We start from the raw sequence: 15,788 nt of genomic DNA on the forward strand, positions 1-15,788 counted from the left end.
CTGTACACTAAAGATCAGGATCCACTAAACTAATCGCCCGCTCATTGTTGGCTCTGGCGATGAGCGGGCATTCAGTTTAGTGTACACTGATCTTTATATACAGCAGCCGCTACACAAAGGATTCCGTTGAGGCTGTAACTTTTGCTTTGTGTATCCAAAACCAGATGCGGATAATGATCAAACAGAAATGGATTCAGTATCCCCCGAATAAAAGGTTCCCTTTCTCCCTCTTTCATTACAATGCATAATATTTTGTGCCCGCCATGCCTTATCTTTAGCACTGACTCGATAAAATATATTGCTCCGGCTGAACACAAAGTACCGGTTTCAGTCCCGGCCCCGCCAGATAAATTCCTTCATGAGTCCTATATCGGCATCGGAATGCAAAGTTCCGGAATGAGGACAGCATCCCGTTCCGCAACGGCAGTTTTTGTGCTTCATCCGACTCTATATTTCATTAATCTGAGCCCCTTCACTCAATACCGGTCGCAAACCCGAACACAAAGAATCGGTTGACATTCAGGGCACGCTCAACATTATATACATGCATCTCAAAACCCAACCCTATGCCATTATTTGTAGTATTCCATTCTGTTTCCTGTTTGGGGTGTCCGGAAAGTAGCCTCCGCCGCCGTGGGAACTCGTTTTTTTTTCTTCATTTTTTTTTTCAATTGTATTTGTATAGCGCCAGCGAGAGCCAGGGGCGCTGCGTGTGTAAATACATACAACCAAACCACAAAAGTAACCGCATGAGGCGCCCGAAACCGAACCCTACATAAGCGAGACCACTGTATGCGTATTGCGGAGCCTTCGGGGAAAGAAACCGTCCGATCCTCAAGAAGTGGTCTGACCATGGCCAGACAGAAAGTGGCGAAATAAAGAGAATACCGGAAACACGTTACGTAGGAGCCGGGCACAAATGAGCAAGAAAATCAATCCACCGCCATACTCGCCGCTCCCCGGAACTCGTTCTCAGAAAAACGTTCGACTTAACATCGTATCCGGTCCTGTCTACGTATCGCCATCCTTCACCTTAGATTCCACGAGATCCACGCTTAGCTTCGAAATCAAATCTACGTCTTTCTCAGACAGAGCGTCAATGCTCACCGACAAACCATCGCCACAGGCCGCCGTCGAGGAATCGTAATACTTAGTCGACTTCGGAGCAGACCACGACTCGACTCGGACACGGAAGGTTGCTGAATCCGGTCCAAGGAGAACAATAAGGACTTTCATGCATAGCACTCACACTTCAGCCTCAACTCGTTCGGATGCTGCACCTTTTGGGTCTGCATTCCGCTTGCGGGTGCTTCATCAGTCTCCTGCACGGGGCGCAATATGCCTACTTCCGCAGCAGCTCTGTCTCTCGTCGACTCTCAATTGAGGCGGGACTGTGTCGACGGCTAGCTTTTTCGTCCCGTCTTATCGAATGGAATCACTCGTCGGAGTTGTGCAAAAAGATACCGCACTGTTCTTACTATTCGTTCGGGTCGCTACTCGTCTCACAGCGGGAGAATATTTCGTTATTTGCTGCTTCAACATCTTCGGCTGTGGACTATGACGTCGGCCTATGCTCTGAAGTTCTGTACACTTAGCATCCACACTGCAGGGCGAGCCAGCATGTACGCAAGTCCACATCTGGACCAACGTCTATGCTTACGAGCCACTCTCGACTTTTTGCTGCTCTAGTCAGCTTCCCGTCGCAATGATTACTTGGAAGTACATCGGGACGCTACCTATCATCAGAGTCTTCCAAACAGTGCAAGTAATTCGCAGTATAGGTGTACGCCGCGCCACCTAAATCTTTCTGGATCTAGGCAGTCGAGTTGTTGTCACTTCTTCGGTGGCACCCTTTCCCCTTAGGAACAGGTCTCCGAGAAGGTAACGGGAAAGATTGTCTTTTCCCGTGCTACCTCTCGCCAACCATCAATTGAGTGGGTAGTACATAGACGGCTGACGTTCTCCTGCATACTCTTGATGGAACTTGTTCTTCATTTCGTCATATCCGGGTCCTCAGCCAATACTCGCTGATGATCGTCGTATCTCTACTGCTCCCGATAGCTACCCGCTAGGTTTTACTAAAACCTTGACACAAGTTCACCCTCGCCATCGGTTGCATAAGCGCAGTGACCCGTGTTTTGTTTCCGCTCTACGCTAACTATCATTGTCTGAATTTGGACAGCTAAGATACTCATAACACGTTCCTTGTGTGCCAGGCCCAATTGGTGTCATAACGGCGAAGTTGTGACTTCTGCCTCTTGCTCATCGTTGTCTTCACGCTGTCGAGCTACTTACGGAAACCGCGACGGTCAACACTTGGACGACTGGTAGCAGCGGAACATGAACTAGAGCAGCTCAGATGCACCCGTGCTCAGATGTCGTAGTCGCTCAATTCGTCCTAATCTTACATTGATACTCCCCTTATTTCCTTCTACCGCTTTACTGTCGGCACGAATCACGACGATACTGGCTCCATGCCAAACGTTCACGAGGAGGCTATCTCTGAAGACAGCCTCACCTCTGACACGGTGTCATGCAGTTCAGGAGACATCCTCTCCCGCTCTCACTGTGCTGATCCTCCACCAATGTTCTCGTTTCACCAGTCTGTACTTTTACCAGTCTGTACCCTACCGTGGTTGGTATAAGAGAGGATACTCTGTAGTCTTTCAGGCCATCCTCTCAAGCACTCACTTCAATCTTCAATACTCAATTCTCAATTCCAACAACAATGTCCAGCAGAGGTAAAGTACTTCCTACCTATTAGCTTGGAATTTATGGGAATATCCCCTGAACAGACTACATGAACGATCTCAACCACATCATGCAGTCCAAAGGGCTCACGGCGAACTGGAGTTTCACTTCGACTGGGCCCGACCATGCTACTGAATATACCGCTTATTTGAAGAGTGAGCGATTTTCAAAGTTCTCGGAGGCCGCACACTGACGAATAACACACTGTTATAGTTGGAAACGGCTCGCAGCCCGTGGCATTTGGCATTGGCACGACGCAGAACAAAGCGAAAGCCGAAGCGGCGCGGATTTACGTTGAATTGCATAGCATACCTTAGCTTGTGCTAGTGTTTCCATAGGTCAACTGTTGGCTCCTCTGGCTTGGTCACATACATTACGATAGCAATGTTGACAAACAAGTCACTAATGTCCGTGTTCTCATGTACCGTATTTTCTTCAATATAATATAAAGAGCTCTTTATTTTCTCCTCTTCTCTAAACACCATCTTATTTGTACATGAAGGTGAAGATCGACGACATCATCACCCTTGCAAAAGTATTACATGTGGTGATTGCCTCCTAGCGTTCAGGCAGGGTTACAAGACAACGTTACCGCCTGTTGTATTAGAATGAGCTCATATTCGTCACAGCGAAAGGGATGGTGGGGGCACAAGCAAAGTCCAAGAAATGCATTTTTCTGAGAAGTGAGGGACATCACACGGACTATACAGACAATAGCTACCAGAACATCCGATTCGTCTGGCCGCGCATCATAAAAGTAGCAGTATATGTATCCCAAGTTCTTAGAGAGGACTCGACATGTTTCTCGCGTCGTGCATTGGAGGCCATGCGTTTTATTCTTCGCTCACGGTACAGACTAGCCAACATCTTGAAGCTTGTGGCGTAATATATCAGAGCATGCCTAAAGACGCAGATGGTGAGCTAGCAGCAGATGGCTTACACTTTTCATATCGCTTATACTGACGATTCAAAGACTGGGAGGAACGCCGTGGATACTGTAATGCAAATGGTCGGATATTATCAGTTCTCAAGAATCGAAAGAATATTTAGATGCTCATGAGGATGGACACTCTTACTCTACATCTGAATTCATCCCAACGGTTCGTTCTCTCCATCCCCGCCCACTCATCCACCCCGAATCGCGACATGTACTTGGCCATTATCCTCCGATCTGCGTCTGTATACCTCGTTCCTCCTTCTCCGAACTCAGACATCTCCTCCGTCAAAGTGGATGCCGACGCGGAAGAATCCTTCTTGCAGTAGAATGCAGGGCCCTCGGAATCGTAGTCACTCGTGCATGGCGTTGATTCTGAGGAAGATTCGCTCGTAGTAGCCTCATTTTTTCCTGTTCCATTGTGGTCGTCGAGTAGCATCTTAATATCATGTTGTTGACGCGCATAGATAGACCATGAAAGGGCAGAATGGTGACAGGACTGCAAAGAGATAAGTCACGCCGAAGCGGTAACGACCATTCTTGAAGGACCTTACCTTTTCATGAGCCTTTTCGCACACTCCTATGAACGTGAGTTTCTTATCCTTGTTCTCCGGAAGTTGTACCTCGTGCGCAAAAAGATCGCAGAGAAACGTATAATCTTCGATGGTGAATGCATGGTAGTGTAGCTCGGGTTTTCCTCCTTCATCAACCGAATTTTCTTTCGTGCAGACAACGGAGAGCGGATGTCTGCAGCATTCTGGTCTTTGGAACGCAGAGTTCTCGAAGAAGTGAGCGTATCAGCGACGATTTCGATATCGCTGTCCGAAGTGCTCGAAGAGGAAGAGGTGAAGGTGACGGATCGACGACGCTTTCCAGGATTAGCGGTCGACGTGGAAGCACAAGCATTTCTCAGCTTATTCGAAGATTCTTTTTCGCCGTCAGAGTCCTCGGGTGGTCCAGAATGGGACAAAGCCGCGATACGAGGCACGGAACCGGTTCGCGGCTGGTCTTTAGTCTCTAATCCGTCTTCGCTGTCCTCGGAAGTCTGATGATGTGAAGACGGCGAATACGGCACTAGAAATGGCCGGCGCGTGAATACTGGTGAGCGGGGTGTACTTGAAGCAGGTGGGTGGTGGCCACAAGGATCATTATTAGGGCGGGGAGAGGGCGCACGGCGCGAAGACGACGCTGCGGCATTTTCGATGGAAACTGTACGAGAAGATGCGGAGCAAAATGTGAAGGATAGAGTAGCTCCGGCCGCAAGTTGACTATTGGATGCTAGCTCTGAAGGACGTGTCACGACTTGAGGGCCAGGAGAAGAACGAGCACGCGGGGCATGTGTGGTGCCCGATCGATGAGTAGAAAGATGAGATGACGGGGCCGACAGAGGTGAAACTTGGGCCATGTGAGCTGCATTCCGACCCTGAGCAGAGTCTAAGGGTTTAAGAGCGTCAATCATCGAATGATCTCGGCAAGGGAAGTCAGGGCGGGCAGGCGTGGCTGGAATAACCGGAACCTTGGTGTGAGGAGGTGGAGTGCGTTGGATGTTGCTTGTAGAACGACCTGAAGCAGTCGTGGGGCGACTTTCAGGCCTTTGTGTACGGAGTTCTAGATCCAGCGAGTGTGATAATAATCGGTGCTCTTCCTCAACCCTTCTAACATGGGAACTGGGGATGGAAGACTTTCTAGACGTATAGGATGAGGACGATGAGGTTTTATGAGTAGAGCGCGGAGTATCTTCTACCTCGACTTCACGTCGTGAGGAAGCGCTGATGCTGGCCGAGTCGAAGGCTTCTCAAGGAGATTTTGACAACGAGATTAGGGTGAATCAATACATAGCTCAGGAGCAAGATATACTTACTACTAGTATCCTCTCGTACAGTGAAGATGGATGGGGGCTTGGGAACCATAGCGCTACCGCTCCAAGTTGAGGAACTCTGCTCTGATGCTAACATAAAAAGTATCAAGCTGTTTCAAAAGCGGTTCCAATGACAAGATAAAGAAATCTCTGACCCACTGGTTTCTGCTACAGAACTGGAAGTTATGGAAGCTTGCCGGTGAAGCAAAGCTATATTCTCGAGGTAGGAACGGAGCCAGGTACGACGATCGTGGTCATTGAACTCCAGAAGGGCGACGTGAATACAACAACACTGAAAAAAAATGATTGTGACATACACCATCCAACCTATAGATAGCCTCTCTCCTTTGTTGGCTGGAGGACTCGTTAGGACAAGTACGAAGCGCGCCAAGTAGGAGAATTTCATCCGGGATTGCAGTATCGTTTGAGGCCAGCTTGTCTACCTCCTCGGTTTTATCCATGTAGACATTGAGCCATTGCTCAACATCATACCCTAGAAACTGAAGCAGATTTAGCAGAGGTGATCCCGAAAATGGAAGAGAATGAGACGAACACCGTCGAGATTTTCGATTGCGTCCAACACGTCGTAGCCGCTATGATGCCGAAGGCGAAGAGCGCACGCCAAAATGCTGATCGCATCCGACACATCTTGGCTCATTCTGAATGTTTCCTCTCCCCAGAAAATAGTACTATGAGATGATAAGAGTGTGTGGTGGCAGAGTGGGAGACGAGGGAAGGGGACGGTGAAGGGTGCGGAGGAGCCACACAGTTCTTCATTGGGCAGCTTGAGACGGTGTCTACCTTATCTAGATTAAGGCAGTTCGAACAAAGTTTAGCGTGTAAGTTATCTGTATTTCCGTTGGCGTTTTCGTAGACGGTTAAGGTTAAATTTCGTTTGATCCCGAGCAAGAATCTACCCAGCTCAAGGTACGTCGACCTCAGGCTGGAGCCACACCGATGCCTCAAGTGGCTCGATTTCAATTTCCCCGAGTGATGCATAAGCAATCGGCTTCATGGGCATGCCAGTGGTGGTCACAGATCAAGAAAGTCGGAGGTGATGAGATTTTTTTCATAAAGTACCGAAACGAAAATCTGGACGACAAATGTGATGCTGTCGTGGTCGATACTCTGTAGTCGCAGCAACACAGTCGGTCAGAGTCCTTTCGGTTCCAATGTCTGTCAGAAAGGCTTGAGTTGTATCGTGCAAAGTGCAGGAAGAGGTTTTGAGCAGGTCGAGAAAGTGATGGACGTTATTCAAGCCCGATCGAATCAACGGCGCACCGCGCACGCGAGCTGGTTCCGGGATTACGTAACAAAATAAGCATGAACTCAGAGCGGTGGACGGCCACGCCAGCTGGCACGCCTCTTGTTTTGTTCCTCAACTTTCTCCAAACCCCCTTTGGTCTGCACAGTACCAATCCACTCCTTTGACCTCGAAACGTATGCTTCGCTCTTACAAAGTTGGGTGAATCCGGCTAAGACTTGATAATCTCGCAGGAGCCACAGATGTCCACTGTGGAACAGCAGGCCAAAGCACCTGTCGATCTACGCAATGTCATCTCGTTCCTCAGGAGCGGTAAAGCTGGGATAAAGATTAGAGTAGGTGTCTTGAATGGCAAGCGGATTGATTATTTCAAAGGTCTGTCCAAAATCTCCCGAATCTTGTGCTTTCATACAACCCGCTCACTCGCCACATCATCAATTAAAACGCGTACGCCTTCGCGTCTTCTCGCGTTTCTGCCTCCCCATCATTAGGCAAATCCGCTATCAAAGCACTCCTCTCCCCTGCCTACGCCAAACTCAAAAACGTCCCAAAAGTAACCTCGGAATCCGAAGCCCAGACCCTCCTACACTCCATCATCCCTTTCGCCTTCTTCCTTCGCGTCGATCGTGGACAACCTGTCAATTCGAACTCCTCTTCTATCAAACACGTACAAATAAACCCCGTACAGCTGTTCAAACCAGAAGAATACTACGCTTGGTTCTACGAGGGTTCGCAATGGACGACTTATGTCGGTGGATTGGCAATGGTGGCTATTATGCTCGCGGGTGTGATGTTCCCGCTTTGGCCACCGATTATGCGGATGGGGGTGTGGTATATCAGTGTGGGCGTTTTGGGGTTGATTGGGTTGTTGTTTGCGATTGCGATCGTGAGGTTGATATTTTACATCATCACCGTGGTGGTGGCAAATCCTGGGATCTGGATATTCCCAAGGTTATTCGCGGATGTTGGATTTGTACGTACCATATCTCTCTCCCGCTCTCTCTACTATATCCTTCACACCTCTATGCCCTCACTAATGTTGATGTTCTGTGTTGCTCACATCATAATTGACGTACATTTCCATAGGTTGACTCCTTCATCCCACTTTGGGAATGGGACCTCCCAAAGAAGAAGACAAAGAAGCGCGCCGGGGACAAAGACAAGAAGGACAAGAAATCGAAATCTAAAGGCGATCCTACGGTAGCTGCAGCATCGGGCTCCGACGCACCCTCACCTTCAGAGTCTCCTGCTCCAGCCCCAACAAACGGTGGTGCCTTCATTGAGGAAGTCGCAGACTCAGATGATGAGTCGAGGCCGGCGAGTCGACTGGCGGCTTCGTCGGGAGTGCTGCTTGAGGAAGTGGAGTCTTCATAACGGGTTGGCGAGGCGGTTTGGGGAGTAGACGATAGCTCTTTAGTAGCGGCGGCTTTTTGAGTAATTCTGGTGCGGCCAGTCTGCTAGGTGTTGTTGCATGCTCACGGTCATCTTTCTTCGTTGCAATTACTTCGTACTGTCGTGTTGGTTTAGTTTCCTACTTCTTGACTTTTTTCTCCTTTGTTGTGATCTACGTACCGAACATTCCTTTAAATTCTCCTCCATGCATATTTCTCAACGACCCGTCGGTCGGTCATTCTTGAGGTGTGCTGGCGCCTTTGTTTGTGTGGCGGTGGCGACGTTTAGCCAGCTCAATATGCTGCAGGCAGGATGGTCTCCTCCTTCCTCCAAAATTATGGATAGGAACTATCACTCTTCTGTTCGCCTCGGGATATTCTCATCGAATGGCACTTTGAAGTCGACATATCCGGTCACACCATGAACATTGGGTGGCTGCAGCATGAGCCAGTTGGCCCGAAATAATATTATACAGAAGATGCGGGCTTCTCCCCATTGCTAGGTAGCGGAGAAACAGGACGATGGCTAGTACCGTTCTGCAACCTGTCTAGCCGTCGAAGCGCCTGTTTCGCTTCAAATAAGCCTTCTCGCAGACCGATGGTTTTTGATTGCTCGAGACTGCGCTCGAAGAGCTCACGAGCCTTCGGAAGGTCCTCTCGCATCTGCCGGTATAAGATGGTCAGACCAGCAAACACGGTATAGAAAACGAAACTGATCAAAGGGTCGAGACATACCTCGCGTATCGATCCCAGGTTGAACAACGCTACAGCTAACGCCTGCTCACAGATACTCTCCTTCTCCCTCGCCTGCTTTTGGGTCTTCTCAATCAGACCGAGGGCCTGCGATGCCCATGCTTCGGCTTGATGCAGTTTTTCGGGTGTGGGCGTTCGCATGAGGAGTTCCGAGAGAGAAGTCATGAGCTGAGCACCACGGCAGATGTCAGACGGAGAGCCAATATTTCCGGATTGTGGTGTCGGTATGAGTAGCGATATAGCTTGTAGGTAGAGGGGGGCGGCATAGCTAAATAAGGCATATTTAATGAGAATCTAGCCGAGTGAGAACAAAGGTTAAACACAACGTACTCGACTCGACCAGTCCGAGCGTAGAACGCGCCAAGCGCCTCTATCGGCGCGCCCAAATCCTGCGCTGTTAGCCACCCAGGCAACTGCAGATCCTCCAGAACAATCTTCTCCTCCTGCCTCGCCTCCTCGACCCCCTTCCCCTTGCCTTTCTCGTCTGCCAAATTAATCTTGATCCCTCTCCCGAGGTTTACGTCCCTCGCCACCCTCAATCCCTCCTCCACCGCAAACATCAGCCACCTCTCTTCCTCCTCATTACCCAGCTGCCACTCCTCTGCCATTTCGCCTAGCTTACTTGCCAGTGCCACCATTCGCAATCGTTCCTGGTCATTGAGCTCCTTGGCGTGTGATTGGAGGAGATGGAGGGCCGATGCGTAGGTCGTGTAGGCCTCGGAGGGCTTTTTGGCAAGTTCGAGAACGGAGGCGAGCGTTGTGGCGATACCGGAGAGTTTGAGGTAGGGAGAGGGTGTGAACGAGGTAAGTTGAAGGGACAGTGCAGTTTCGTATGCTCTGTGGTATCGTTGTACGGGGACGAACGGTTGAGTGATGAACATTTTATCGAACTGAGGGGAATGACGTACCTCCGGAGGAACTGTTCGCTGAGTTGAAGGTCACCTTGGTTTCTCGCTTTTATACCTGAGCGTAGGTCTGCCCTGATTTCTGGAGGCCATATAGCAAACGACTTGTAGAAGTCATATCTATGAGAATTCAAAAATAATGATAAGTAACATGTCACATCCTGGACGGACGGTAAAGGAACGGAGAGACTGACATACACCCCATACGCGGTTATACCTATTCCCACAATGAGCAGACCGGTGAACAGGGTAGATATCTGAATGGTTCCAGTTTTCGCTTTTGGAGTCGATGTTGTTGATTCTGTGGCAAAACTCCTACCAAAGGTAGGAGGGGTATGTGCGAATTTGAATGACTTTCTGCTAGCTGAACATGGACGTATGCTTTGTCGAAGAGATGCCGGCGAAAGTGTAGAGCGTATGGATACGATATGGAGCCTTCTACTGCATATCTTCGCCACAGAGATATTACTGAGAGTCATGGTGAGATGAGAGTGTAGAATAAGGAAGAGTTCCCAGTTGGCACCGATGACGGAGCGGTAGAAATCTGAAGACAAGATGTGGCGTAACTTTGTGGCACCTCGGCCCGGAGATTTACACTCCGCAAGAACCCGGCGTCCGTCAAGACACAAGTTTGAACCGATATCGATAGACGTTAGGCAATAGGCATCAGTAACGTCACTGTATTCCTTCTTTCACGCGGTCAGTAAGATTCAGAACTTGATTCTTGCTCGGAGACGTTGTTAGCTGAGGATAGCCTCCGCAGAATCGGTCCCTGCCATACCGGGAACAAGCGAAGAACACATTCGGCTTTGTTGATGACACGGTGCATGGGCACGCCGGCCGTTTAACCCCTTTGCATTGACCCTGCCAGCACAATCGTGGCGCATTCGCTCCTTCGTTCTCCCTGTCTCATCTGACTCGCCGACGACCTATATAAAAGCAGTCTGAAACACACTCTCACGGACGAAAATCAGTGTCTCTCCTGCCATCACATTTCTCACTCTGCGTCATGAACAGCACCACCGTTACCACCACTGTACCGTCGCGCTCTGCATCCGTCGCGTCCAATTCCACCATGCCTCCACCACCCAATCCTCCTCAGAACGTGTCGCTCTTTCTGGGTACAAGTCCGGCACAGCTTCCTGTCGGTTTGCCGCCAACCTCGAATGTGGCGCCACAGGTCCCTCTGATGCAAAATCACCTTCTTGGGAACTTCGCCGCTTCGATGAATCCTGCCATGCTTTTTGCAATGCAGCAGCAACTAGCAAACCCGTCTTTCTCTGTCTCCAATGATGCCGCGCACAGTAGTCCTAGTGATTTGGCTGCACTTGGGCCCAAGCCAGTTGGTGACTGTCCGAATGATGAGGACCTCATCGTCAATGCACTCTTTGTTGGCCGTCAAAATGGCTTGAATCACGCTCAGGCTTTGACTGAACTGCATACAGTAGGTTCCTTCCTCGCTTACGTCATGTTTATGGTGAATGTGGGCGAACTTAATATATCGATTCACCCATCAGACAAATGGCCATACAGCGTACCAGTGGATGGAATATTACCTCGACCACCGGAGCGCTATCATTGCTAAAGTAGAGAAACTCAGCGAGTCCCCTCCGCCGAAGACGTCAGCACCACCACCTGTGAAAACCGCCAAGAAACCCGTTTTCGCTGATCCATCACCCACGTCCTTACCTTTTGGCCCTACACTTGCTCGCCGTTCAGGACCATTAAAGCGCAAGAGGAAGGAATCCGTATCATCCGATTCTTCCCGTTCATCCTCTCCAGCAGAATCAACATCGACCTACAACCCATCGATCTCCGGGTCAGACAGGTCTCGAACCAAAACAAAGATTCGTAACCGGGCCTCATCGTCATCTCTTGCTCCATCAACAGCTGGAGGTCCTCTCAGGAAGAAACACAAGGCGAAACGTACACCTGTCCGCGGCCGTATTCCCAACGCTCCAACCGAGGAGCCTACACCCCCTGAAGTCGAACGCGCCGCCAAGAATCGATTTACGCAGGAAGACGTCGACTTCATGATCCGCTTCTTTGCGTATCATCTCAACGAAGATTCGACCTTGACCCGACCGCTCGTGTGCGAGAGATTAGCCGAAAAGGTGCCCACCATTTCTCTGACTTCGCTTTCGTTTTGATTTTCTTTCGAAACTGGGCTAATATTGTTCCAACCTCGTAACCTATTAGTCTCCAAACCACGGCAAGGCTTCCTGGATCAATTACTCTTCTGAGTTCCCCATCCTCGACAAGATGCTCAAACGGGCAGCTGGCCACAACATCCCCGATAGCGAATTTGACATTGAGCTCTACACCGGCGACGCAAATGATGAGCAATCCGATGGTGAAGAGTCCAGCTACTTAAGCAGCGACTTCGAGCACCGGATCCCATGGCGAATGGGCAACGAAGGGCCCGGACTGGATTCGACGGATGAGGAGAAGGAGGAATCGGCGAACGCAGCGCCGGCTGGCAGAGGCAAGGGGAAAATGTTCACGTTGACCGAGTTTAGGCGGATGGCGAAGTTTATGGCAACATATAGCTCGGCAGAGTGGAACTCGATGCATAGGACGGATCGGTGGGTGCCATTGCTTGGCAAGGTAAACTTTGGGACTCTGTGGATATTGTGTATAACATCCGCTTACGGAGGCTTTACTCGCTTTCTCTTCTGATTAGATGCCCGGGCGCACCGCCTCGTCTCTCATGAGCAAATACGGTAGTGAGGACAAACGTGAGTGTTCTTCTCAATCCTTTCGTCAATGTTTGCGCTGAGTAGCATGGCTATACAACAGGTCTTCTACAACTCGCCAAGAAGTATCGCCGACGACTACGTCAACGCGCGCGCGAAGCTGCTGGCCAGGCTTGAATTCGTCCATAAGCCTCGACGATGCACCAGTCTAATGAAGAATGGCGTTGAGAATTGGCAGAATCCCTTTTCTTTATCTCTACTACTAATTAATTTAACTGTAGTTAGTTGAGCTGGGGCGCATCACGGAGTTCGCGACAGATTCTTCAGTCCAGGTAGCTCTCTCATTCATTCGGTGAAATATGCATACCGTTGTTGTACTTTATTCAAACATATACTCCTTTCATGTGTTATTTATCTTCTTGTTGGGTATTGAGTGACCAGTTGTTCTTGCTCGCGAAGTTCGCACCGTGACAGACTCGAGCTCAACGCCTAGCGGCACTCCATGCACAAATATTCCCACTGTGAGTTTTTTTAATTTAAATTCAAATGCATTTATATAGCGCCGGCGCTGGCCAGGGGCGCTGTTTGGGTGTAACTAGTCAACTAACTACGCGTAGGTAAAGTTGGTAAACACTGTGGAACTCGACTGGAAGAGTGGGTAATGTGAGTGCAGAAGCAAATAAGTTCGATATACTGAAAATGTATGTGATCAAATGTGGCCCAATCAGTCCGGGGGCGGGGGATGTTCGGGTGTGTGTAAGTTAGCGGAATCAAACGTAAATGCGAGTGGATTGTTCGTAAGGAAATCTTTGAGTAATCGTATGGGGTTCCGTGAAGAAGCAATAAAAGTATAGAAACCGGTTCGGCGTGGACGTTTGTACAGCGGACAGGACTCCAGGATGTGGTGGCGCGTCTCGAGGACATCGCAACGGGGGCAGGCACTCGGTTCGGCAGGGATGTATTTGCTCCGATATTCACCAATGGGTGCATGCGCGAGTATGGTTCTGGTGAGATAAGTACACTGTGAGTGCTTATGTATGTACAGCACCGCCGGGAATCAGCGGAGAAGCCGAATCAGCCCTGGAAGTGTTTCCGTGGCGCTCGGTGAACTTGCAGGAGTTGTCGCTCTCTTCGCTCGACCACCACTATCAATCTCTGGGAGCGATTCGTCTGTCTGCTCTTGGTGTGCGGTGGAATTCTAGGTCCTTGCAATGAATTTTCCATGGCCTTCACTAGGAGGATTCGCGCAGACGCCTACTTTGCCCAGTGCAACAGCGTACTCAGTAACGCCACATCATTTCTCGTTTAACCCGTCCATGGGTATTACTGCTCCACATACCTTCGACGCTCAGATACTAAGGGCTGTCGGTGAGCTTCCCAACGATGAGGAAGTCCTCGTCAGTGCCCTATGTGCTGGTCGACAGAAGGGTTTGAGCGTTTACGACAGTTTCAACGAGATACACACGGTAATGTCTTCAACTCGCCTGGTTTACTTACTAACCAGCTTATGTCTTTGTAAGAGAATAACCGCTGATTCGTTTGCTTCAGGTCAACGGTCACACTGCGTATCAATGGAGAGAGTATTACCTGCAGCACCTTCATAGCCTCAACCAACGCATAGAAATCATTGCTGCTCCTCGAAGTCTCTCCGATGAACCATCTGGATTTTCGAACTCCCCATCTTCCTCTCCAACGGCTGCTGCTATCCCTTCGGAGTCAGAATCAGAATCAGAATCAGACACCGAATGGACCCACCGACGTGTGGCAACATCTAAGAAACGACGCCACATCACGCCAGACTCCGACGAGTACCCGTTTCCCTTGCCGGTCCCCAGGGTCCCAAAGCGACCTATTCCTCTTCCTCACAAGCCAAAGAAGAGCACCATTCTCTTTCCTGCTCCTCGTCCTCACGGTTTGCAACATTCGGGACGTCCCAAAATCTCCTTCTTTCCCACTCCGAAGCCCAAACTTCTTCAAGATACTATCCGCCACGCAGGACGTATCCCGAATGCCCCTACCGAGGCACCCACTCCGCCTACAGCAGTTTTGCTAGGCACGCAAAAACACAAATTCTCAGAGGACGACACGGAATATATGATCAAGTCATTTGCCTATCACTTGAACCAAGACGCGACGCTTCTTCGAGCTGACATATGTTCTCGTTTGGCGGAACAGGTATTTGTCTCCTTTTCTATATTTATGTTTAGGAAAGACCACTCATCTTTGACCTGAAAATCACGCCACACAGGCACCACATCATAGTCTTGCGTCCTGGACGAATCGCTCCCTGGAGTTGTCCATCATCCACAACATGCTTAGGCGTGCTGCAGGTTTCCCTATACCTGACTCCGAATTTGACGTCCTTCTCGAGCTCCCCATGAACAACGAGAGATCCGACTCCGCTGGTCGCAAGCGCCGTCCTACGCAGAAGAGGCCCAGTCTCGAGACATTAAACCTGTCTCTGAAGTCGAAACCCGAATGGACCATGCGGAACGAAGGTCCCGATCTGGAGTCTTCGGAAGAAGAGCTGAATGAAGGTGACCATGGGTTAGTGTATACTATGGCAGAGCAGCGCATAATGGCAAAGCATATGTCGACGTACACCATTAGCGAATGGGGCGGCGGCCCGATGACTAGAAAGCTTTGGGAGCCGATAATGCACAAGGTACAATTATCCTATTGAACTCACGACCACCCGTCCTCTTGAGTGTCTGACTATTGCTCATTATCAATATTTTACAGTTGCCTGGGAGGACGCTGGAAGCTGTGCGATCTCGGTATAGATTGGAAGAGACAAGTGAGCCCCTCAATTTCTGCGCTTTTCTGAGAACTTTTCTCATCTCGCTTGCTTTTCCAGGATTTCTTTTGCTGGCAGATCGCTACCGCAAGAGGCGTCGGAGACGTGAGAAAGGCATGAACTCTCCGTCAAGGTGATGCAATTGTCCCCTCAAAAACTGCGTGTCTGCATCCACTTGTACGCTGTCTACGCGCTCGTTCCATGGTCTCTTATCTCTGCCTATGAACAACTTGGATATCGAGCTACATTTCCGTGAATCCGTAAATACTCTCTGTTTGTGGTACGCCCATATGTCTTCCTCTTGCTTTCGTCTCGCAACTCTCCGCAGCTCTCCGTCGTACTTGTCGCTTGTGTTTTTGACTTTATGTGCGCTCTGTTCGTCATGTCGTTTCCGTTTGTGTACAAACTATCAAGTTATGTCTATCGTCAATCACGACCC

General features: G+C 49.7%; 6 protein-coding genes across 6 annotated transcripts; 4 read left to right on the forward strand and 2 right to left on the reverse strand.

Moving 5' to 3' along the window:
* Positions 1–2,821: 2,821 nt before the first annotated feature.
* Positions 2,822–3,068, forward strand: STEHIDRAFT_154747 (uncharacterized protein; the record flags this gene model as incomplete). Its single annotated transcript, XM_007301907.1, has 2 exons — positions 2,822–2,906; positions 2,965–3,068. The coding sequence occupies 2 exons, from the start codon at positions 2,822–2,824 to the stop codon at positions 3,066–3,068; spliced, it is 189 nt and encodes a 62-aa protein (XP_007301969.1).
* Positions 3,069–4,265: 1,197 nt separating this feature from the next.
* Positions 4,266–6,201, reverse strand: STEHIDRAFT_154748 (uncharacterized protein; the record flags this gene model as incomplete). The annotated part of the gene is made up of 5 exons (XM_007301908.1): positions 4,266–5,476; positions 5,547–5,633; positions 5,703–5,805; positions 5,861–6,043; positions 6,097–6,201. The coding sequence occupies 5 exons, from the start codon at positions 6,199–6,201 to the stop codon at positions 4,266–4,268; spliced, it is 1,689 nt and encodes a 562-aa protein (XP_007301970.1).
* A 745-nt stretch (positions 6,202–6,946) lies between these two features.
* STEHIDRAFT_145812 (translocation protein) lies at positions 6,947–8,521 on the forward strand. The gene is made up of 4 exons (XM_007301909.1): positions 6,947–6,983; positions 7,041–7,182; positions 7,299–7,780; positions 7,894–8,521. Exons 2-4 carry the CDS (start codon positions 7,050–7,052, stop codon positions 8,179–8,181), a joined length of 903 nt encoding a protein of 300 aa, XP_007301971.1. The 5' UTR covers positions 6,947–6,983; positions 7,041–7,049; the 3' UTR covers positions 8,182–8,521.
* Positions 8,522–8,636: 115 nt separating this feature from the next.
* Positions 8,637–10,335, reverse strand: STEHIDRAFT_94126 (uncharacterized protein; the record flags this gene model as incomplete). The annotated part of the gene is made up of 5 exons (XM_007301910.1): positions 8,637–8,861; positions 8,934–9,219; positions 9,282–9,788; positions 9,860–9,976; positions 10,055–10,335. The coding sequence occupies 5 exons, from the start codon at positions 10,333–10,335 to the stop codon at positions 8,667–8,669; spliced, it is 1,386 nt and encodes a 461-aa protein (XP_007301972.1). The 3' UTR covers positions 8,637–8,666.
* Positions 10,336–10,963: 628 nt separating this feature from the next.
* On the forward strand, positions 10,964–12,916 carry STEHIDRAFT_145814 (uncharacterized protein). Its single transcript, XM_007301911.1, has 5 exons — positions 10,964–11,300; positions 11,374–11,970; positions 12,056–12,463; positions 12,540–12,594; positions 12,656–12,916. Exons 1-5 carry the CDS (start codon positions 11,046–11,048, stop codon positions 12,727–12,729), a joined length of 1,389 nt encoding a protein of 462 aa, XP_007301973.1. The 5' UTR covers positions 10,964–11,045; the 3' UTR covers positions 12,730–12,916.
* Positions 12,917–13,763: 847 nt separating this feature from the next.
* STEHIDRAFT_166977 (uncharacterized protein) lies at positions 13,764–15,777 on the forward strand (the record flags this gene model as incomplete). Its single annotated transcript, XM_007301912.1, has 5 exons — positions 13,764–14,018; positions 14,101–14,727; positions 14,801–15,217; positions 15,295–15,349; positions 15,410–15,777. The coding sequence occupies 5 exons, from the start codon at positions 13,764–13,766 to the stop codon at positions 15,484–15,486; spliced, it is 1,431 nt and encodes a 476-aa protein (XP_007301974.1). The 3' UTR covers positions 15,487–15,777.
* Positions 15,778–15,788: the final 11 nt, after the last annotated feature.

The sequence above is a fragment of the Stereum hirsutum genome (assembly GCF_000264905.1).
Source record: "Stereum hirsutum FP-91666 SS1 unplaced genomic scaffold STEHIscaffold_4, whole genome shotgun sequence".
NCBI classification, from domain to species: domain Eukaryota; kingdom Fungi; phylum Basidiomycota; class Agaricomycetes; order Russulales; family Stereaceae; genus Stereum; species Stereum hirsutum.

Excerpts from the sequence above, each read along its gene's own strand:
- STEHIDRAFT_145812 (XM_007301909.1), top strand. The coding sequence starts at position 7,050 with ATGTCCACTGTGGAACAGCAGGCCAAAGCACCTGTCGATCTACGCAAT. Across the intron at positions 7,183-7,298 it reads GCGGATTGATTATTTCAAAG|GCAAATCCGCTATCAAAGCA; the intron begins GTCTGTCCAAAA and ends CCCCATCATTAG. Across the intron at positions 7,781-7,893 it reads TATTCGCGGATGTTGGATTT|GTTGACTCCTTCATCCCACT; the intron begins GTACGTACCATA and ends ACATTTCCATAG.
- STEHIDRAFT_145814 (XM_007301911.1), top strand. The coding sequence starts at position 11,046 with ATGCAAAATCACCTTCTTGGGAACTTCGCCGCTTCGATGAATCCTGCC. Across the intron at positions 11,971-12,055 it reads GCGAGAGATTAGCCGAAAAG|TCTCCAAACCACGGCAAGGC; the intron begins GTGCCCACCATT and ends GTAACCTATTAG. Across the intron at positions 12,464-12,539 it reads GGGTGCCATTGCTTGGCAAG|ATGCCCGGGCGCACCGCCTC; the intron begins GTAAACTTTGGG and ends TCTTCTGATTAG.